We start from the raw sequence: 23,939 nt of genomic DNA, 5'->3' as shown, positions 1-23,939 counted from the left end.
TGTTGAGGCTAAAGGTCTCTAAAAAGAACAAACTCAGCCGGGCCCAGGGCAGGCAGGAGGATGAGGTCCAGCGGGCGGCAGCCATGTCAGGGCAGCGGGGGGGGGGGGGGCTCCTTGCTGGGAGCTGTGACAGGCTGAGGGCTCCGGTCAGACTTCCCTGTGGGATTGCTTAGAGCCTGCGTAGGGGAATTCCCCTTACGTTTCCTGGAGGGAAACTGTCTTTTATAGGTGGAAATGAACAGGTGAGGGGTTTAAAAAAAAATAAAGACACTGTTAGAGATGCTGTTCTGGGTGGTGTATGGTGTTGAGGTGGTGTACCCTAGCCAAGAAGGCACAAGAATGTTGTCATTTTCTGTTGTTGAAACATCTCTATTTCTCACTCATTTGTAATTCAGAAAACAAAAATGAAATAATATGTGAAAAAGTATTAATATGCCTTTGGAAGCTTATAAAACATAGCAGGATGTGCCTTGCTATGTCTTAGTCCTACCCATAGAACAAGGTGGCTGAGGTGGCAGAGTTGCCCCCATCACTCTGCCTGTTTGTCTGGCAGCAAGGGGAAAGATGAAAGAATGTTCTTGCTGTGTACTTGCAAGATTAACAAACCAGGTTTGCAGCTCAAACAGGAGAGACTCCACATAATCTCTCATTTTTTGTGACGGTCGTTCCCTATGTGTTCAGTGGAGAGGCGGCCTTGCAGGGCTCTGCTGATGCATGCTATGGCAGCAAGTCCTGGGGAGGGGGAGAGAGGCTTTTATGTGGTGGTGTCTTCAAGGGCAAGTGTGAGCTAAAGCCCATGGTTTTTACCCCACCTAGTATTTAGCTGGAGTTCAGTGGAAGCTTGTGCAGCCCGAGAAGCACTTGTGTAACTCAACAAGTAGGCTGAAGTGGGATCTTCTGAGAAGTCCCTCCCAGGTTTCTTTTCACAGAGAGTCTTACCACAGCAATTTTATTTTGAGGTGGTAAAGGCACAGGTAATTGTGGCAGAGAAACATTTATGCTTGCCAACTATAGGTAGAAAAAATACTGGTTTTCTAAAAAATAGATGTTTGCATGTTGTTTGGCCTCAAACTGTACCATGAACACAGGCAATGCATTGCTACTACTGGCAAACCTAAATGGTGTCTGGCTGTGAGTGAATAGGAGTTAAACGCGTAACTGCAGAGAACGTAGGTTTAAGTGTACTAGTAGTTACAGAAGTATTCATTTAACATTTGTTATAAGCTACTGTTGTTTTTTTATGAGTAATAGGGGAGCAGTTTATAGGTGAACTACTGTATAGAGAAGAAGAGCTGTGTGGCTTCGGATGGAACACTTGGAGCCTCAGACAGTTTTGTGAATGTTTTCTATTACAAATAAGTTTAATAGTATACATTAAAAAGGATATGTATTTAAACTTTTATGGTCTGTACCACGTTAGGTGGAATTACAGTAAATTGCTACATTTCATTTCTGTAATTATCTTATAAACTGCTAGTAGATATTGTCCTGAAGTTTATGTTCAGCACATTTTAACACCAATCGTATTTTGGACAGCTTGTATAAGCTCATTTGATTGTCTCTTAGGGGTGTAAAATTACATATATATATTTAAAAAAAGAGCAAGTTCTATTAAAAAAGCATAAGAGTTATACACCTTTGGATGACTGCGTGTACTATTGAGAGGGGAGGGATCATGATCGTCTCCCTTGCTGTGATTATGAGTATGCACAGAGCGATTTTCCTATCACTAATAGTTCTAGCAATATATGATTATGAAACATGGTCTTTTCCTTTTATTTTATTTTTTTCCATTCCTGTAGGAACTTGGAAGTAACAGCCCTCCGCAGAGGAACTGGAAGGGAATTGCTATTGCGCTGCTGGTGATTCTAGTTGTTTGTTCACTCATCACTATGTCTGTCATTCTTTTAACCCCAGGTAACCTACTTCTTTATTTTATCTTACTGAAGGTGTATGATTCATAATGCAGTCATTAAAATGACATATGAATGTTGAAGTATCTCTTGCCCTTAAGCATTTTAAACTTCTGGCTACTATAAACTTGGTGCCTGTGGGGACTCAAGAGTTATGGGAGGCCTTCTGGAGCAGAAGCATTTGGCTTTGGCAGTAGGTCCTTAGGATTGTGTCAACCTTGAGATGGGTACAAGCAATCCTCATTAGTCTCAGCAGGTGTGAGCTGACTTTAAGATTTTGTCACTTGTGTCTTGGTGTAATTTTAGATTCACAGATGAGTTAAAAGAAAGCTGCATGTCATGGAAAACTAATATTGAGAATGAAGCTTCTCACTGAACCAGAAGCATGCATCTTTCATACATACGTGCACAAGTTTCCTCCCTTTTATTTCTCTCAAAAACAGAGAGGGGAAATTACCTAACGGTTCAGTTACACAAAAAAAAAGGGGGGGTGGGGCAAATAGCAGAAAAAAAAAAAGCAGTTGGACATATAAAATAATTACGCTTGATTTTTTTTGAGTATGTATTTTAATTTGATCTGGGTTATTTTTCTAAAGGTTTTCTTTTTACTGCTGGGTTAGCAACCATTTAACTATGTCTAGGAACCTAAGGGAACGAAAACACAATTTTTAAAGAAAAAATATCTTTGAATTCTCTTTGTCAGATTTGAAGTTACAATGTAAAGTAGCTGATTTGGATGGCATGCCTAGATAGTAAATATTGATCTGCAAATGTTCTGCCATGCAAGTTCCCAGTTTGTGTAAACCAAAAGGTTAATGAAGTGCTTTTTAGTTATATAATGGTTCCAGACAATTTGGCCACTGTATGAAATCATCAAGGGAAGCTGGGTGGGTCTGTGCATGAGCAAGGGCAGTAGCAGACTGATGCTGCTTGAAAGGAAGGTGGTGAGACTGAATGGGAAAGGATCAAAAAGCTTTGCTTGTCAGAGGGAATGGGACAGCTGGAGAGAGTGTGTAGGAATACTACGGACTCTTTTGCTTCCTCTGTTTTGTATAAATATCTACTACATATGCATGGTGCTGTCCAAGAAATGATAAAGAAATGGCTGATTATTTCCACTTAAAACATTTTGAGAAAAATAAAAGCAAAGTTGTCCCATTGTAGTCTCAGTGTATAAGAGTTTCTTCAGGGAAAAATAAAAACAGACTTTGAGGGCAAATGGTGGTGTATACTTTAAGACAGAAAACTTTTTTTCTTTTCAAGGAGAGGTAAATTTTTTAAGGCTTGTCAAATTTCAGAAGTGTTATGCTGGAATCCACAATAATGAACACCAGTGCTGGGTCTTCTATCTATACAGAATCATTAATGATGTAAAAACGTAAATTGAAGTCTTTGAAGGGTCTCATGGAGGAAAGAATAAACAACCTAGGGAAATGTTAATTTTTTTTTCATATGTTAAAAAAGCTCAGTGAGTTACAACATCTCTGAGGCTGTTTCAAAATCCAGAGAGCTTGCTTGAAAACTTGATGTAAGCTGGGACCTACATTTCAGTTCAAGTCAGGCGAGTGAAAACTAGTTCTGGCAGCTCAGATGTGCTAAGATATCCCATAGAGACTGTAGAGCTTCGTATAAATAAACCCCTTTTTCCCTAAATGATCTAGGTCTGTAAAACTGGGGTTTTCCTGCAGGTTAGAAATGCTTACCGAATAAAGCTTTGGAGGTACCTTGTAGGACAGCTACTTTCCCTATTTTGATCCTAATCAGTGCTGTTCCCCCCTTCACTTTCATGATTAATTAATATGTTTTTGGAAGAAAATATTCTGATACTCTGCCGGTTTGCTGGCACTATAGCTGAAGTTAACTAGTCTTGAGTATATGTAAGCTTGCCTTGGGGTGTCTAGCATTTGAGAGGAGGAAAAATTTGGAGACTTTCTCACAGGTCTGGCGATTGCGAGGTGGTCAGTTCTAAGGTGCTACCACTCTGTTATTGTAAATACTTGGTTTTGAAAATTCTCATAAAATATAATAGATCTGAATGAAGATGTTCAGTGCAATAGTGATAATTTTGTCCTTTATTACCTTGGGATAGTTCAGAGTGCATTGTTTTTCATTTCCAATACTGTTTTGAGCATCAGAGACTTCTTTCTCTATTTAGTTCTGCCTGTACCAATGTGTGCTTTTTAGATTTGATGTAAATTCCCCTCAATGCTGTGCATCATGCTGCTTCTTTTCATGGAGATGGTGATAATTTCAGATGGTGGTTGCTCAGAAGCCTGATTGTTGAAAATTTTGTGGAGGCAAAAGTGTATTTACTGATATGCCTAATCCAACAGTAATGATCCCTTTTGCCTACAGTTATTTATATATTGCTTTGTCAACAATATAAGAAAGTCTTTAGTCAGTGTACACTTTAACAGTTGTTATTTGATTTCACTCTAACTTTGAGAAACAGCTTTCATACCTTTTTTAATAGAGGGATCAATGGTTCTGAATGAGATAAGCTTTTAAAAGAAAATCTTCTATCTAAGTTATATGCAAAAGGCTTCAAAGAGGCTTTAGCTTCTGCTAAAGATACAACCAGTATTAAAACTAAGTGGAAAATCTTGATTATTCTTTTTTAGTGTTTTTCTTCATTACATGAAATATTGCTTGAGTATACAACACTAAGCAGGAACTGTGTTGAAGTGAGATATATATTTTGACCTATATTAATTTAAGCTTCTGTTAAAATATGAAATATCTGTGTTGCAATTATGGTGTGGTTTTAGAAAATTGTACCAACAATATTAGTAATATTTTGGTCCCCTTTATATTGCATTTCATCTCTGCTAATACTCAAAATTTATAATGCATTGGTGTTCTCAGCAAAGAGATGGAAAAATGCAAGACCAGACTGTTCAGTAGTCTGAGAGATTAGTGGTAGAGTCTAAATGGACTGCCAGTCAGTAACCTCTTGTTGGGGCTCAACAGCTCTCTGTGAACCTCTGTGGACTAAGGCATATGGAAAAAAAAAAAACATTGCACCCATCCAGTACAAATTGCTACCCTGCTCTGTAGCTGGGAGTAGAAGGCTTGCAGGCAAGTATCCCCACTCATTTTCTTCACAACTGAACAACTGCAAATAAAGAAAGTGCATGAAGATATCAAATTAGGTTACTCTTGTTAAGAGTAAGGGACTGGAGCGTGGAAAAACTTGAGAGTTTAAGAATAGGAACTGTCTATCTTCTGGGCAGTTTAATTATAAGTCTAGTGATTTTTGTGTAATATTTGGAGATGATTACTGGAGAAGTATTTAAGAGAGAACAAAAGAGGAAAATACCTTGGGAATAATCTTACAAATATAACTTTCTTTCTATTGGGAATTAGTGGCCCATGCAGAGACAGAAGTAGCTGTTTATGAGATGCCATAATTTGTTTGTAAGTCCTTGTAAACATAACACAGGTGTCTGTCTTGTTCTGCTTTTATTCTGTTTCATGTTTTTGAAGTTTCATCACATACCTGCACATACTGAAATATTCATAGGTACATTTTCTGGGATCAGCGCCTCACTCCTGCCTTTAAATCAGCACGTTTTTGTGCTTTGCATCATGATGGTATATTCCACATCATAGGAATTATCTGAAGACCTTTCTGATAGACCACTGTTGACCTTAATTTCAAAACTGAGAAATGCTCAGTTGGAAGTAGCAGCTGAAAGCTTTTATGTGAAAAAAATCACCTAAGAACAGCCTAAGAGTTGTACAGATGATGCCATCCTTGTACAGGTGTTTTGCCACAACACTTAAGGTTGTTTTTCAGTTTGGGAATGACAGTAGTTCTACCTTCATGTTAGCTTACAGTTTCTGAAGGTGTGGCAGACTCAAATGCTTTATGTGGGACTCCTCTACTTTAAACCATGCATTCTGATAAATTACTGTTGAGCAAAGTGGCATGTGACTCTAATCATAGTCTCAAAGCAAAGTCAAGAGTTTGCTTTGCTATCTCTTGATGCAAAGAAGAAAAAAAAAAAAAAGACAGCTTTTCAGAAAAAAATCTTTTAAGGAACATTTAGGTCAGTCAAACTGACAAAAAATGCTTTTTTTTTGAAATTGTTTTGAGTAAAATCAAGCTCTAAGAAGAGGATCCATTTGGGTTATGTCCAATAGATAAATACTCTGTTTAGAACAGGGTTGGGACCTACCCTCCGCACCATCTCTTGTACTATTCTTAAATGAGTGGAAGTCAAACTAAAATTTATATTTGCTGAAGTGGAGATTCATTACCAGAAGATTCAGATTTCTGTTCAATGCTGTATAGGCTCCCTGTAACTACTGTAAATTGGCAAACAAGTTTTGACATATGACTACTTTCTGGCAAGCTGTTTTTCCTTTTTCATGCAAACATAATACAAACTATACTAATTCCCAGTTACTAATATACCTGTTAGCTTGCATACAGCTTACTAGTGGTGTCTCTTGACTTTTCAGACAGCATTTAACATCAAGCCTTTATCTTAATTTCTAGTGTTAAAACATTTTTGTTCCACAGGAAAGTCAGTAAGGAGTTTGAGTTAATAATGTACTACAGTACATCATTATTAGTTTTATTTGCTAAGTTAGAAGATAAATTTTATCAAGTGTTTAGACTACTTTTAACCTGCAAAAATAATATCCTATAAACTCGTGAAAAGTAATGAGGCTATTAATTTCTACTTTTGCGGTCCTCCAGTTTAGTAAGCACAAACAGGTTTGTAATTTTGGATAAATACACACCCACTGTTGAACTCTTGTTAGTACAATGTATTGTTAGTACAATGTATAGTTAAAAAGTAGCCCTTTAGTTTTTTTACTGTTGATTTTGTTTGTATCTTCTTCATTTTCTATACATACTATATATAATTTCAGACTGAAATATAGCAATCTCTGGGAAATAGCGTGAGGACACTACGATTCCTTCAAGGAATAATTCACTAAAATTTAAAATGGAAATGAAAGTAGGCTATTTGGTAATGTGGTAATAAACATAAAGTGGAAAAAGGCAGTCTTTAAAATAAAACAAGTACTTTGTGAGGTACATACTAATTTGTGCTTGTGCTCAAGAAAGATTAACCCAGTATAGAGTTCTGAGAGTTCACATCATGTCTAATTCATCTTACTATGTATAAACTAAGCCTTTTGGAACCTTAAATTACTATTTTAGAGTCTTTTGTTGTCAAATCAACATTTTTCTTAAAAATTATACAATATGAGATATAGACAGAGTGAAAGCTATTGTCAACGATTACAAATAAGGCTGTATTTTGATAATGACTTAGCATTAGAAAAAAAACTACTTTTCAAACATTTAGTTTTATCAGCTTAAAACTGCTAACAGTAATTTAACAAGTTACTTCAAAATCCAATTTATGTTGAGATTACTTGGCAGGCATGTGAATTAGAAGACAGAGAGCAGAGCTGGTGTACCTTTCTTCTCTGATAGCCTTTCTGTACACAGTTGGTTTTAGTGATTTTTATTAAAGCTGTTAATAAAAGTCTGTGAAAACTAAACTGTCTTGGGTAAGAGAATTTTTGGCAACATAACAGCTTGTGTGAGCTTGATTGATAGTTGGCAAACTGGCAGGATATAGGGGGTCACAATAAATAGAAACAGACTCAAGAAAGGTTAGAAGGGGAATCCTTTCGGGATCACAAACAGCTTCGGGACGAGGGTGTGTTGAATCAAAATAGGTGATGGAGAACAGCTTGTTGAGGGTAGGTAGTCAGCAAGGTTGCGGAGAAAGGGGAAAATGGGCATATGAAGAGCATATTTGATGCTGTTAAGTTAGAAGTAGTGTTTTGAAGACAAGAGAATGTATTTTTGGAGCTGAGTTGAGCATATATAACAACATGTGCTTACTTTGAAGATAAAAACTCGGTGTGTGGCAGGAGCAAGAGCTAACGAGGTCCCATGATGTGTAAACAGAGGGATTAGGATAAATCAAGAGAGATAATGTTACTCTGCTGTAAAGCTCTAGTAAGACTTCAAGTGGAATATTCTGTCCTATGCTGGACCTGGAGACTGAAAAAAAAGTCCAAACAGGCTATTTTGATCCTTGGAATGTAGGAAAAGGGCAAAAAGCTTATTTAAGGATTAGAAAATTTGTCTTATGTGAGAGGATTTGAACAACTCTGCATGCTTAGCCTTAGAAGACATCAAGTGCAAGAAGAGTTGATTACAGTGAGTAAGTGCTTACTGGGGCCCTGCTGAGACCTGGGAGGGAGGCACGTGCAAAATGCAGAAGAGCCATGGAGTGAGCAGCTGTGATGGCCTTGTGTCTATCGTAAATGTATGATGTGCATTAAAAAGGCGTTTCTCTTCAATACAGCAAGGATGCATCTTACTAATAGTAACCACAGTGAGTGCAGCAGGCAGTGCTGACATTTAAAGGCAAAAAAAGTTATATTGTTGTTGATTCCATGGAGCTTTCAGCTGGGCCTCTAGTGGAGAAATTTGGCTGAAGAAAGACCAGTAACAAAACTATGATTGACTTTATTCACTGTGAAGGGGTCACATTTTCATCTGAAATGTATTACAGCATACAACCTTTACAAAGCACATTTCTTTTTCTTAAAAGTGTGCTGGTAACATATTGGGTCGACATCAAGATAACAAGGTTGCTCCTTGACTGCTGTGATTCTAGGTATTCTTTTTCTATGGGTCTGTCATCAGCGGTGCTGTTCAATACCAGTAATCTGTAAGGACAAAATCTGACTAACAAAAAGATCCCCTCGTAGAGAAGGTGGATGCCTGACACATTGGAAGGAAAAGCTCATAGAGCAGAGAAATACTGCAGTGATCTATGGCAAACCTGCCCCAAAGGGATAAAATGATTAGAAGACCTGACTGGGCACCTGTCTCGTTGATTGTGTAGGAAGCGCATAGGTGCATTTTTGCTGGTGCAGGGGCAATGAATGTATAACGCAGCTTTTGGCAGCTGCTGTTCTCCTAAGGCAGTTAGGTGAAATGCATAGCTGCTATTGGTCAATATTCATTGGAAACTTCGTGTTTTGACAGCAAAACTTTTGCTTTAATACTACCTCTGATTTCACATGTCAGTGTGACAGTTCACTATTGAATCTCCCCTATTTACTATTTATTTAACCTACAGCACAAGAGAAGTAGAGTTCCGCAGAGCTTCTTTTTTCTTTTCTGAAGCATGGAGATGATTTTAGGAGCTGGCAACTTATTTTTTTGTTTTGAAAGTTAATGTTGGCTGATGTTCAGAAGCACGGTATTCCTGGGTTCTGTCATGTTTGGGAAAAACACAAGGCTGTTAGCCAAATGTCATGTTGTGCTTATCACTACAGAGCAAGCACAGACTAGAAAATGTGCATATAGAATTTTTTCTTTTTTTTTTACATTTTAATTTGTAGAATAGGTGAAATTCATTCCAAATTTACTTTCAGGAGTATTTTACTTAGTTTCTGTCTGTAGAAGGTGATCAATATGACTTACATCCTTTGGCTGTCAGGAAATTTTTGTGTTGGTTTGTAATCAGACTTTTCTTGTGGTGTAGGGCTGTGGGAGGAAGGAGCTTTGCCACTACAGTCCCAGTATAATAAATAGCCAAGCACTACCATCCTTCAGTTGTCCTGTCCTTAAGGTACCAATGCTTTGATTTCTGGAGCTTTACTGAAGAAAAATTGAATATTTTCTTATACTGAATAAAAATAAGAGCAAGGTATTGTTACTGATTTTGACAGGACCTTTGAACTATGTATTCTGGTTCTGTAATTCCAATGTTTTGCAGACTACACTGAATATATTGTTTTTAATAAATATCTAAAATGATCCTGTTGTGTTTATTTTAGATGAACTCGCAAATTCATCAGAAACCAGGTTGTCCTTGGAAGATCTCTTCAGAAAAGAGTTCATCATTCATAATCCAGAAGCTAAATGGATTAATGGTAAGTGTATAATTTCCCATGTAACTTAAAACTAGGTAATAACACTACCCAGGCTCTGAGAAAGAATCAGTTAAAATTTCAAACTCTCTTGGAATTGGCCAGTGTCCCAGTTTTCCTTGTAGTTCTGAATCATGTTGGTTTCATTAATTTTTGAAGTGACTTTCTAATTTTAAGGCTCCATCTAGTAGAAACTCACTAAAATTTTCTGTTTATATTACTGACTCATTTGGAGACAGTGATGTAGAATTGTTTTTTAAGAACTGAATGTTGTTTATGGATTCACAAAAAGATCAATTCAGAAAAATCAAATTGTTCTATTAATATCTGAACTTTGGGATTTGAGAACTGGTTATGACTTCACATCTGGAAAGGATTCTTAAGTATTTCAATACACTTGTACAGCTCTTAGTAATTTTCTGTTGTGTACAAATTGTATTAATGTTCTAATTTATTAAATGATTTATAAATGTATGCAGATTCCCAAAGAATTACGCAGTTAAAGTGTAAAAAAGAAAACAAATTCAAACTCTTTTTTTTCAAGTCATTGAACTCCTTTTCTCTTGATCACGTGGGTTGTTCATATTCTTTCTGTTTGCAAGAAATGTACAAGTAACACAATAGTGACCATCTGTTTTGTGTCATTATAGTTGGATCTTGGTATTACTCCAGGTGTTATAATCAAAGGAATAACAATAGGCTTTGTGCAAAATAGAGTATTGTTAAGGAGTGCTCTATGGAAGGTAGGAGTTTGAAAGTCTGGTGACTGTGTATGTAAATTCAGAATAACCGCACAGGAAATAATGGTTCAATTAATGTTGGTGTTCAGTAATAACTGGAACTGGTTTTCATTTGTAGGGAGCTATATGATTGAATTGAATTGTTGCTTTATGATATATTCCAAAGAATGAAATGGGCTTAAAAAGGGTAAGTGCATTTAAAAAAAAAAAAAAAAGCATAAAAAGGGAGAAAAGTATGGTCATCTTTTTTTTCCAGGACAAGCTCTGGTATTGAGTTACTTGTTATCCAGTAGCTTAGAGGTAGGAGAGGGGAGGCTTAATTTAGTTTCCTGCCACTCCTTTTCCCCCAGATACTGTGGTGACCATACAGTTGCTGAGATGCCCTTAGTTTCTCCTTCAAATTGGTTTCTGTCTGCAATCAGTGCCAGAAACTCTGGTGCTGGGTAAAGCCAGAATAGTGCTATTGCCAAGAGGAACAGTTTCTTGTGTTTGGCAGAAAATTTTTTTCCAGTTAAGACTTTTGGGTCATTAAATCCTAAACCAGTTTTTGATTAATTTGCTGTTACCTGTCAAATTCATAAAGCAACTGCCTTTGACTACACCCTATTTGAAAAATACTGCTCCTAATTGCCAAATAAAGTTTCTACAGACCCAGCATTGTCAATTAAAGTGGTCGCTAAAAACAGGCAAGTACATAAAGGAAGAAGATGGTTCTGCTAGTTCTCTACATTGCTCTTGCTACTCAAAAACTCCATGAGGTTACTCATCTAAGAACACTAGTAGTCATTCATAATGTGTATAATATTCTGTGTGTGAAAGTATTATTAATTTCAAAACCCAGGACAATAAAATTAAAGGGTTATGGGTTGAGTTATATTAAATATTGTTCATACTATAAACGACGTAGTTTATTGTATTTTTAACTCTGTTCTACAGCTTGTGATAAGGTAAAAGCTTCTTTTAAGAGTTTTCCAGATGTGCTAAAAAGAAATGTAGAATTTGGTGCTAAACACTTGCTTGGATGCAGGTTTCTTTTGTGTTCAAAATCCATGTTAAGAAACTCATACAATGGAAGATAATTTTACTAGTGTCATGCAAAAAAACAGAGGTCGTAAGCAATCTAATCTAAGAGCTACGAGATTGTACAGTTATGAACTTTTTCATCTATTGAAAATAATATTAGAAATATTATTTAATAAAGAAAGGCCCTGTGTTTTTATTAGCAGCACAGTTGTACTAATATCGAGTCTTTCTGCAGTGACGTTTTTCTTCAGCCAATATGAGAACTCCTAAGCTTGCAGTTAGGTGTTTTCCTGAGTTTATTGGCTAAAGAAGCAATGAAGCCCAGTGATACAAAAAAAGGGAAAGAATGGACTTTTTTTTTATTAGAGTATGTGTGTGTATGGGAATTGAGGAAAAAGTTGGGATAATTAAGGATTTTACTAATTGTTCAGTATTTCTGATAAACACAGAAAAACTATGTATAGATTTTTGGATTTTGCATTTTCTTTGAAAATTTCCAGTATGGCCAATGAAATCAGTATCTCAGATAATAACCAAAATGAAGAGGAGTCTTGCAAAGCAGCATTTCTGCTTCCTGCTTGTGTTTTTATTTTTAAGACTTAGGATAAGATTATATTTTCTTTCCTGGCGTGGTAGCATTGCAGTGGTGGCATTATATGCATGGAGAATGAAATATAGAACTTAATATTCAGCACTAATTACCGTGGAGCTGGAGAGGAGCATTTGGCACTTCCTTTGGATACTGGCAGGGTAAGTGCTTCTGGACTCTGCACAGGAAGATTTTAGCGCAAAATACGTAGCTACTTACTGCTACTTTTGCTCCTCTTGGGATAGCATAATTTGTATCCATCTGAAAGTTTTATCATCTTGACCTCCGGGGAAGGGATGGGGCTAGATTGAATAAGTGATTCCTGCTTTTTTTTCTGCAGGGTCTAGAGCATATTTTGTAGTAAAATGTCTGATTTAAGGATTTCAAGTGCTAGATGAATCACGGTGTTCTTAGGTAAAGGTCTAGTATTTAACTACTGCCATTTAATGAAATTTTATGTACTGATTGAATTTCTCTACTGTTACCTTCCAAACACGATGTTGTTTATTCCTTGTTTGCAAGTTCCTCCACTACAAAAATGATCCCCACGTAGTTATTTCTAGTCTACTCTTTAATAAGAAAAGCTCTTACATACAGAAGTTTTTACAGTCCATTTCCTTTTCTGCTTGAAACTGAGTCCACAATTTTATGTGCTTGCCACCAAAGTTAATAATTATGCAGATGTCTAAAGCTACAGAGGAAGTGTTGTTCTTTATCTGAGATAATCAGCTGTTGCCAAAGAAATTAAAAGAAAAAACTTGAGCTAGTTTGAAAAGTGACAAAATATATTCACATTTAAGGTAATTTGAAGATGTATCTATGCAGGTATCTTTCAGATTTCTTCCTCTCTTTCTTTTTTCCTTCTTTTTTTGTTTTACTTGAAAGGCAACATTTTTTAAGCCTGACTTGGATTTTTGTCTGTTTTTGTAAAAGTTTACAAAGGAAAGAGAAAGAAAATATGGATGAGGGCTAGTATTTTTCATGAAAATAACAATTTAGTCATTTACTAAGCTTTTTCACTTACAAGTCTGATCACTTCAGCTGTATTTAAAAGGACATTGAAGAGCATACACAACTATCAGTCAGTTCAATCTCTGTTATCTGAAAGAGCGTTTGATTTCAGAAAGCATTCCAGTTGCTTGGCATAGTTTCGAAGGTGCTAAATAAGGGTACATCTTCCCTTAGCGTTATTGATCTTCAGGTTTTCGAATAGGAAGTGAGAATTTAAAATGCTGTCAGTGAATAATAAAAGTACTTAAATCTGACAGCATATTGCTACTGATAAGGGCTTCAGATTAGATGGCAAACCAGCTTGGTTTACTTACATCTAACTACAAAACTGGAGTGTAGTTTAAAATATCCAGGGTAACTAAATTTAAGAAAGCACTGCAGTTAAACTTCCCCTATGCTTTCCCTTGCCAAAAACTTGTCAAGAGACTTAATGTATCTCATATTGCTTCTGTCTTGGATTCTAACCATTTTGCAACAGGGACCAGTCTCTGCTTCAGGTCAGGCATAGCATCTCATTTCACGACCACAGTTTGCTTTAAGAACATGTCTCCCGGGTGTGAGTACAGTACATTTAATGGAAGGTCACAATGTATTGGGGCATAGTTCTAAAGTAGCTGTATCTGTGACAACACCAACTGTATCATCGCTCTATTAGTTGTTCATAAACCAATGTATGAATCATTGCTTATCTGCCAATATCAGCAGGCTGCAGCTGGATCTTTGAACCATACTGAAGCATTTTTTCAGTATGTTTTCTTCACTTCTATTAAGTTACTTAGAAATATGTATGCTAGCCTCTTTAGGGCTCAAAAGGTTTTCAGTCTAATCCCCAGATCTTTGGTGGTGTACTTGCATCTCTTATTATCAGGGACTCTGGCTGTTATAATGACAATAAAATTCTGAATCTTTGCCTTTATTCCTTCTGTGAATATGGAGTTGCTTGCATTTGTGCTGTTTAGATCTTTGCCAACCTATCCTAGATAGATAGATAGGTAGAGTGCATTGGCTCCTTGCTTGTATTCCGTCAGATGGTCATATAGTCAGCAGAGTCATGATATTTTTCATATATTGAATGAAAAGTGTCGGAGAAGGACCAGAAGTCTGAATGATGGCCTGCAGCAGGCTGTGCTCTGGAATCCTGTCTTGTGCTACAGCTCAGCAAAACACCTGAGTATGTGCATACGTGCTTTACAGAGCATGGAGGGATGTAGGCATCTGCTTAAGGTAAAACTTCTTAAGGTAAGGTGCTTTGCTGAAATTGGGAGACGATAAAATATTTCTCTTTCTGTCTTGCTTGGCTTTGGAGCAGCTGTCTGTTCCTGTATCCAGTAACCCTTGCAACACCCTGTCACAGGAAGAGTGTAAGGTAATGCATATGGCTGGGCAGCATCATGTCTGCGCAGAGGCAAACACAGTCCTACTGATGCAAGAGCATAGATTTTGGTGTAGTGAGGGAGAGGACTGGGGAGATGGCAGGTGATGGTGTAGAGCGAAGGGTTTTCAGCGGCACTTTGAAGAGGGCAGTGATCTTCGAGAGGGCAAGAGATGATAGCAGAGATCCCCTCCTCCTATAAGACCCCACACTTTATTCAAAACAGACTCATCTCACAAGCAGCCGCCCTCTCTGTCTTTGGCAGGAGGAGAGAAAATAAGAAAGTCATGGGGAGTCAGAAGCAATAGGGGAAGGAAGACTTTGGCCCTCGTGGCAAGGGAAAGGAGGGGATGAGGTGGCAACTTGTGTTTCAAGAAGGGTTTTCTGCCTCATGCAGAAGCTGCATTTTCTTCACATATCAACCTTCTCCCTGCCTTTACCCCTGTAAACTCCTGTGCCTTGTCAGACAGGGGCTGCCGATCCACTCTCTGTACCTCGAGCAGGCGGCTGCCGGGGCAGGTTGCCATCCCTGGCAAACCACCGCGCTGCCGCCTGCCAAACCGGCGACTGCTGCTGGGGATGGGCGGCCTCTGCCCTGTCCAGACCCCTGCGGAGGAACTACAGCTCCCCTGCTAAAGCAGGCCTTGTGAGGAGGGGAGGCAGACTCGGGGAGGCAGCTGCTGCTTACATCCTCTGCTGCAGATGAGAGAGAGAACTCGAAAATAGTTGAGGGTAGGTCTGTCCCATGGTGTCACCCTGGCAAATGCAGTTCTTTTCTTTGCCTAATCAGGATGAGTATAAACACACCATTTTGATGAAAGATGTCTGGAGAAAGCATTTATTTGTACCTCTTTCTTTTGAGTCAAAACCCTGGTTTTGGAATGAGGTGTGTCAGTTTGTCCAGCATAAAATCCCAGGTTGTGGGGGCAATCTCAGCAGGTATAACCTCTTTCGGATTTCATTTCCAAAGCAAACAAATTTTCATGCACATATTTTTTCAATGCAAAGACTCTCCAACACTTTTCTTTTTCCTTTTATAGTTTTAATGTGTTTCTTTGGAGATGATAATAAACCACTCTATCCCAAGTCAGAAATATTTTCACTCTGCCTTGAGAACAATATCAAGGCAATAGATGTCTGGTTTTGTTTTGCCTCAAGTCTTGTATTTCCTTGTTTTATTTTTGGTTTTATGTTGTTTCCAGATTTCCTGTATTAACTTCTGCAGAGGCATGGCTTTCATTTTCTGAGTAATATTTACTAGTTCTGATGTGGGCGTCTTTATTTAGTTTCACACATCAATTTATCAGCATGGAGAAAAAAAGAATGGGTGATGCCTAGCCTTTTGAAACATCAGTGAAACCAAGGGACTGGTTTATGGAGGAAATTCCTCTCCTCCCTTCACATTTTATTTTGCAAATGTTTACTGTGTTTAGTAGAGTCTTTTTTTTTTTTTTTTTTTTTTTTTTAAGGAAGTATTAAACCACTTTTGCTTTGCAGTTGAACAGTCACTTCACTGCAATATTTTGTAGACTGTGTATTAAAATTATCATGGAAAGATATTACGTGGCTTCTCGTAATATGTTTGGTTTCCTTAAAGGGCACAAGAGACAGTGACTTCCCATAGATTTGTTTGTGGTTCTCCCTAGCACCTTTCTCATGCTGTACACTGCCTTTATCACCAGGGCAGTGACATGTGTAGACAGTGGCCTTTGCTTGAGTTGGTGCTTTCTTTGAGTCTCTGTTGGCTCTTGTCTGTGTTTGGGAAACCTGGCATGAAGATGGTTGAAATTGCTTTAAAAATCATGGATGATAAAAATGGAAGTGGTTTGGGAAGCACAGCACACAGATTCCACAGTGCTACTTGTGCCAACTTTGTGCAGGAAACTACGGTTTAAAACGTTTGGCACTTTTTAAAGGAAGCTTTTCCTGTGCACAAGGTAAATACGAACTTTATTTATCAGAGCTGAGCATGTTGTGATGTTTGCCAATGGATATGGGTTAAGTACAAGAAATCAGTCCATCGCTGAGCAATAAAAGCAGACAGACTCTGCTCTAGAAATTGTTGCTGAGTTGGAATCAATAAACAGACAAATATCTCTATTAGAATTACATATCTATATATGTTGGTATTACTCTTGTAATTTATGATGGATATTATTAAGAGTGAAATCCTCTGGTTTTTTTTTTTTTTCCCTTTCTAAATGAGATGAGAGTCTGAAGTGGCCGGGCTGGAATGCAGCCATTGCAGCACAAGAGCATTTTCGGTGTAGCAAGAGCTATGTTTGGCATTCAGATATTTAGGCTGTGTTATGATGCATTAATGCTCATCAGGGACTTGGGCAGAAGTGAAGAGAGGTGCGTACAGTGGTGCTCTTTGCCAGCTCTGCATGTAGCTTTCATTATTTATCTGAATCTATCTATGCAGAGCTTGAAGCTGGAAGCCAGGCCAGGGAGTTGTTTCGTTGCCTGTGATTCAGTGTGAGGGGTTTATTTCTGAAAAGCAGCAGAGGGTGGTTGGACTTTGATTCCCCGTGAAGGGAAAAGCAGCACGTAAAATAAAAAAAAAAATCCTAGATAGGGTTCCAATCCTTGGAGGCTTTTAGCTAAACCTCTTATTTCATAAAACTCTAGCAGTGGTGTGAAATACATACCCAGTTTTTGCCAAGTCTGAGGACTAAGTTTTGGAAAATCCCCAGAAAATTTGAAAAGATACAGAGTGTCTCCAGGATGGCTGAAGTTTCTCTCAGAAACTGCTGAAAAGGGGAATAAAGGTTTTGATCGATACTGTTCCACTGATTTATCAAAATAACTTGTTAAACAAAAGGGTTTAAGCAATGTTGCTGGATTGAATGATTCAATTCTCTCATTAGGGAATTGAATGGAGGATTTTGGGGCTGTATTTGCACTGATGCTGAAGACTTCCCTAGGAGCCAGCTGTAGGTGGGTAATTGATCATTCAGGCTGAGGTTGTGGAGCTAACCACCCTGGTACCAGGCACAACGTCCCTTGCTGTGTCCCTTGAAGCAGGAATCATGGCTCCTCAACTAATGGCCAATCTTGGGTTAGGGAGAATTTTGGTTTTCTCATTTGTTTTGGGAGTGTTTTGGTTTTCTTTTGTTTGTTTGTTTTAAGTTTAGGTGCAGTAGTTTTTTGGTTTAGTTTTCTTTGAGTTTCTCGTGTTACAAAATGAATTTATTCCTAAAAATTGCATGTGAAGAATGCATGTAAAGCAGAACATAATATGAGGTGCATAAAGCTATAAAAGTGTTAATGTGAACAGGAAATAGAAACTGAAACAAATTATTTTATGCAGTATTGTAGGTAGGATTGCAAATAAGAAAGCATGAAATAATTTGGGTTGTAACTGTGCGTGTTATGTGCACCCTTAAAAACGATGGGGAAAATCCTATACCTTTTCCTGCATGGAAGTAGAGATTTTGTCTCATTTCTGTAGGGATTTATCAGAAAACAGATGGTCTTTTTCATCAATAATGATTATCACAAAGCAAATAATAATTTTCTTCCATGAAGCAGAGATGCTTTTGTGCTTCAGATTCAGGGACTTGTCCTTGTGAGTGGATCTCTCCTGTTCAGATGCTGCGGCTCTGGAGCTGTGGGACACTTAGCGGGGTGGCAGCAGAGCTCTCCTCTGCGGGCAGGCGGCCAGAGGATTTCTGGTCTTTCATCCTCTGAGTCACCACCTGAGAATGAGCAGCTGGATACCATATTGCTCAGAAAGGTGTTTTGTCCTCCTCATTAAAATTCTTTATTTCACTGGTCGTAACATAATAGTTTCTTCGTCAATTATTTTTACCTCTAGACTGTATACAGTCTAGTCTTTAAATAATACTACTTTGTGGCTATTTTAACTGATCTTCCCTGCCCAAGCGCACCATTAGGATCTCCTGCAAGCACTATATTTCTTTCTGCTCTCATATTATTGATGTCTCTAAGATGCCACATGACTTGCTTGCTTAGAAGTAGATCTTGGGTAATTTCTGCTCAGATCAACTATGTTAAGCCCCATTGCTACATCGATACTGGTGCCAGTGTTAATGACCGTTAACAAGCATTAAATAGTGCTATGTATTCAGGGCCATTAACTTGTGTCACCATTGTATTTTGTAAATGACTTCTTAGCACACCTCTTTAGAAATCTGCCTCTCTTCACCAGTATTCTTTGTACACTAATATAGCGTTGTATTAGACGTGACCTCTACCCTGCCTTGTAGCTCTCTTCTTCACTTGAGCATTACCATTATTGACTGCAAAAGTTTTTTTTTCCTGGGCATTGTTTTCTGACCGTTTGTTTTTGTTTTCTTTTAGTGTCGTGTCCCGTCCCGTCCCCCCCCTCCCCCCCCCTTCCTTCACAGAGTACCTGAAATTTATTAATTTATTTTCCTGAAGCATCTTTATTTCTTGTAACAACTTACTTCTAGTTGTATTCATTAAGATGTAGACTGATCCCATGCTCATTGAAATACGTGAGGGCTGGACAAAGTCTACAGATTGGGATATAAATTAGGAAAAATGAAATCACATATTAGAACTAGTGGAAGATCAAACTACCTTTTGCCACCTTTAGACAAAAATACAGCTAATCATTGCAATCCTTCTTAAAATTTATGTCCCTATTGATTTTTGACTTATTCCACAACCCAAAGCATTAAGAATTCAACAAAGAGATCAATGTACTTACTTAGAAAATATTTACACAGGCAGAGTGTATCTGTTGTATGAGGTATTGTATTTTGAAAGAGGTTAACAGGATGGTTTACGTTTTCCAAGCAATATTTATAGATGGCAACCTAATGTTGAAGGGTTAAGTACAGTAATTCTGTATGTGAATCCCTAGGAAAGTGGACTGGACACTTAATAAATCTTAGTTTTCCTTCTTTGTTGAAGCAAAAGTCTCCTGAGTGTAGTGCACATATTAAGGTTGCTATTCCAGTTACCATAGCAATGTCCATGGAAGAGGGAGACCTTTTCTCAGTAATACATTTTTGACTAAGAAAGCAGTCTTTAATATGAGCAAGTATAAACTGGATGTGCTACATCATTACTCTTAGGATGCTACCCTCTAGGACAAACATTTTTACTTCATGAGCAAACCTGGATGGTAACAGGTGGTGGGTGCTATACAACAGATTTGTGAGTTCCCTCCAGAATGTCACACTTTTTTTCTGTTATACATAAAGACTTCAGAGATGAATGTGTTCAGGCATCAGCAGGCTTGTATACATGCGAAGTGTATTCTTTTCATGCTGTGCCTCCTTGTTCTGTTTTCCCCACTTACCATCACTGCTCCTGAGCAGAAGAGTACCTGTTGCCCAGCTGGAGCTGTAGTCATTTCCCCACGGATTGCGTTTGTAGTGACCTGTTAACTTTTCCTTTGGAAGCTGCTGTTTATACATGCAGCTGGTTTTATGGTCCTTCTTACAGGCTCATTTAAGTCAGCTCTAATTTGCTCATCAGCAATTCGATTCTCTTCAAAGGAGTGCTGTGCAGGAGAGAACTTTAGTCCTGCCTTTAGTTGTAGTTGCATACAGTAGCACTGTTGGCCAATTCTGCCTTGTTCCCATTTACCTAAACCAAAGCCTTTTAATTTTCTTCAGTTTTCTTATTTATTTGTCTAAATAGACAGTCCTTTAACAAGTGCTTAGTTGTGTTTGTGGCAGATTAGTAAGATGTACAGTGTTTAAAGTAGTTATCTTTAAACCCCAAAGTTTTAAATTTCTAATCCTTATGTTTTGTTGTCTGTTTGGTTTTTACTTGAATTAAGAGGCAGTAAAACCAGCGTTTTTTTATACCATTCTGTATTGCTCAAAGGCTTGCAAAATGGATCCATAAAAATTACATTTTTTTAAACATGTATATATATATATATCTCTATGATGTATATATGTTTGTTACACCTTTAGTCCTTTTTTTGTCTTTGCTCTCTTTAGTTGATTCAATTTTGGTTTCTCTGATTTTTCTTTTCCTGTTTAAATGGCAGATTTCAGAGACACTGACTCATATTTACCATTCATTCATCCATTTCCTTGGTCTATGTTGTTTTCTGTGCCATGCAATCTTTTTCTTGAATGTATGAACTGGTCCTCTACCTCCGGCATGGCAAGGCAGTTCAGACACACAGAAATGGGTACCAGGCCAAGGTTATTCTTCGTATGAAAATGGGGTTTGTACTTAAATAATTTTGCATGTTATCTCTTTCAGTGTGATGCAAAAGTTCTGTTGGTTTTAGTATGTTTGGGGAAGTGAATATATCTATATCTCTCTACATATATTTAGGATTCCTTCAAGTGTCTATTCAGTGCATCAATTCTGTTAAATTCTCCCAAGAGGTGTTTGTGTTGAGCAGGAGGAGATGCCAGAAGTGTTAAACGGTTTTGGTTCAAAATGCATCCTGTTGGAGTTTGGACCTATTCCTTCTATGTACATCAGGATTAGACAGGAAAGGCGCTGGAAAGAGAATCCACAGAGTAAAAGGATAAAACAAGTAATAACAAAAACACAATGAGAAAAAAAGGAAAACAACTGGGGAAAGAGAAAGTGGAGGAAGGAGCAGGAGAGAGAAACGAAGGGATGGTCCAATGGAGAGCACAAAGGCCTGTGTTAGTGCTACATCAGTGCCACAGGACACTTGTTTCCCATTATTCTGTAACTCCAGGCAGATTCTGGGAGGACATGTTTAGGTGGTGAGAATTTCCACTTAACCAAGGTGTTTCTGACCTTTGAGACTAGGGCTGACCCTAGTGATGAGCAGGAGACATGAGGCTGGTGCTAAAGGCACTCATGTGATGTATTGCTCATGTGGCCAGCCCTGAGGCTGGACCAAAGCCATACTGTTGGCCTAATCCTGCTGCCGTGGTGCCCAAGGAGCATCCAGTGGGGTTACCTGCCTGCCATTTTGTCTGGCGAAAAATTGCACTTTACAGTTGCAGCTACGTCTTTATTTGGGGATGTGTGAAGTGAAGTGAAAATAAAAGTGCTATAAACTTTAAATTATTATGTTTTTGACAGTCTGATTTAATTGCTTTTCTAATTTACTGTTGCAGAAATCAAATGTGGCCCCCATACTACCTTTACGAGACTGTAGAGTTGAGATGAACCAGAGGCAACTGGATATTTGCTTGTTTATCCAGTCTGACAAAGTTTCTAGGCAATTTGTGTGAGAGATTTGCCAACTAGTAATCATCATAGCAGCCATGTATCACTTTGCCAAATCCGTAAACATAGATTGATTTTGATCCATTAATGGGACTATACAAACCCATAGCCTCTCTAGTGAGATAATTAAATTCTGGGCACTTTGTTAAAATGAAAATACTAAAACGTAGGACCAGGAGAAACAATCAGATTTTTGACAGAATTTAGATATTGGCTTCCCGTTCTGAGAGCGATTCAACTTTAACCCAGTTTTTGCAGAGGTTTTCCATGATATTTTACTCCTTAAGGAAAAAGCAGATCTTTAGTTTTTAGAGGGTTTTTTATCCGTAGTTGAGAACTTACTTGATGAATGAAGACCATCTTATTTGACAAGTGCTTCAAAGGGAAATGTAGAGTGTGCTTTCTGTACTTGCAGCCTACTTTAGGCATGTGGCTGACAAAAGTTCTTCTGAAATGTAGAATATTGATTTTTTTAAGTTCAGCTGAAGGTACTTGGAAGCCTGAAGTTTGCTGCAGATCTCTGAATTGCAATTTGAAAGTGAAAATTGAAAGTACTCAAAAATTTTAAAATGTGGCCATGAAAATCCAGGAGTTTAGAGTCCTCATTGTAAGTAATAGCAAAATAAACATCAAGCAGGTAAGTTAATCTATTTTATTGCAGGATAGGCACAACATGAGAATTAGTTGTTGTAATAGCTTCAAAAGTAATAGTTATTGACACCATCCTAGAGCACCTGTCTCTAGGATAAGAGGCAGCTTCTTTTCTTTTTTCTTCTTAGGCTTGAAGTTTCGTCCTAAGTCTTGTCTGCCAAAATCGGTCTGTTAATTCTGTAATGATGATTCGGATATTTATATGTTTGTTACCAGGATCTCGACTGCTCATATCTAAAGGTTACGAGGCAGCTTTTCAGGTACCACTGGCATGAGTTAGACTCAGAGTGACAATTACGATTGCTGAAGATGTTTTTGTCAGAAAAGTTTTCTGACAATTTCTTTTCTTTTTTTAGTCTTTACCTGTTTTGTGTGAAGGAGTGTTTCTGTAGGAGCTTTGTGAAAAAGGTTTAAATAGTTCACTTTAGCTCGCTCACATTGTGGATAATGTGATTTTTTTTGTTGTTTTAACGTTGAAATCTTCTCTTTAGTATAATAATTTAATTTTGGTGTTTCCTGTTAATTTAATGTATTTTATATTACTTGTGCACACTGTTCATGCAAAAATGCTATCATTTGTTATCGTCAGAGTGCAAAGTTCAACATTTAAAACCAAGTGTTTCAATATATTCTATTTGGAATTCTGAGGAATCTTTTTTTTTTAAAAAAAGAAGTATAAGATTTTCAATTTATTTTAGTTTGGACTAAAAATGCTTGCACTTTCCAATATTTTGTTTTCTAGTCAACTTTATGGGCAATTTAGAGAAGGAAGCTCTAAGCCATTTTACCAATTATAGCTGCAAACCACATTATAAATTAGCCAAACTGTGGTGTCATGTTCCATTCATGGGTATCAATTGCAGAGTTAATATTATAACCTGCAGCATTCCATTGATTTCTGATGGATTCCAGATGTATGCAGATATTGAAATGGGCTCCTGTTATGAGATGTTTCAAAGGTGGATGCTAGTTCTTTGCTTTCTGGGTAACTGCACATGTAATGAAATTCATGTAAGTTATGAATTTTTATATTTTTTCCATTTTCATACCCAGCGTTGCATCTTGTCCTCCTAGAGGCAAGGACTCACTGTTCCAGCAAGTTAGTCCTTTCTTTTTTTAGCAATTTAAAATGATCATATAAAATGTTACATAAATGTTCCTCTCTGTTTTAATACTCTGTTCTCTTTCCCAGCTATTTCTTGAGCTCCTATTGTGGCAAATTGTTAGTTGAAAACAATTTGGCCTCAAAACTATTTTTGAAGACTTTGATTAGCCCATGCATGTTACTATAATGGAAATAATAACAACAGTTCTACTGTATTATTCCAGCAGAAGTTATAAAGTTAAATTATATTTTTAACTACGTAGCTAATGTCTGAGGGCAAAGAGTATTGAAAAAGAGATGAAAGTGAAGATGCACAATTTTTTTAATTCAGGTAATGTCATCATGGGCTTCCCCCCCCTCCCTGTGTGGTATTTAGTATGTGGAAGTAGAGGCAGACAATACGTCTTTCAGGACTAAATACTTTCTGTCTCATTACCAT

At 37.6% G+C, this 23,939-nt stretch overlaps 1 protein-coding gene across 3 annotated transcripts in view; it reads left to right on the top strand.

The window, feature by feature from the left end:
• The first annotated feature begins 1,808 nt into the window (after positions 1-1,808).
• The window catches only part of DPP10 (dipeptidyl peptidase like 10), a 235,183-nt gene continuing 213,052 nt past the window's right edge, over positions 1,809-23,939 (top strand). For 2 of the 3 annotated variants that reach the window (XM_035896712.1, XM_009641235.2), the window contains exons 1-2: positions 1,809-1,917; positions 9,744-9,839. In XM_035896712.1, coding sequence (XP_035752605.1) covers positions 1,893-1,917; positions 9,744-9,839 — 121 coding nt within the window. In that variant the 5' untranslated portion in view covers positions 1,809-1,892. The remainder of the gene's footprint in view (positions 1,918-9,743; positions 9,840-23,939) is intronic. The other variant, XM_035896713.1, reaches the window with a different exon arrangement.

This window comes from Egretta garzetta, unplaced genomic scaffold (genome assembly GCF_000687185.1).
Source record: "Egretta garzetta isolate BGI_Z169 unplaced genomic scaffold, ASM68718v1 scaffold416, whole genome shotgun sequence".
NCBI classification, from domain to species: domain Eukaryota; kingdom Metazoa; phylum Chordata; class Aves; order Pelecaniformes; family Ardeidae; genus Egretta; species Egretta garzetta.
The sequence above is the reverse complement of the archived record's forward strand: the minus strand, read 5'-3'. Positions and strand labels throughout refer to the sequence as shown.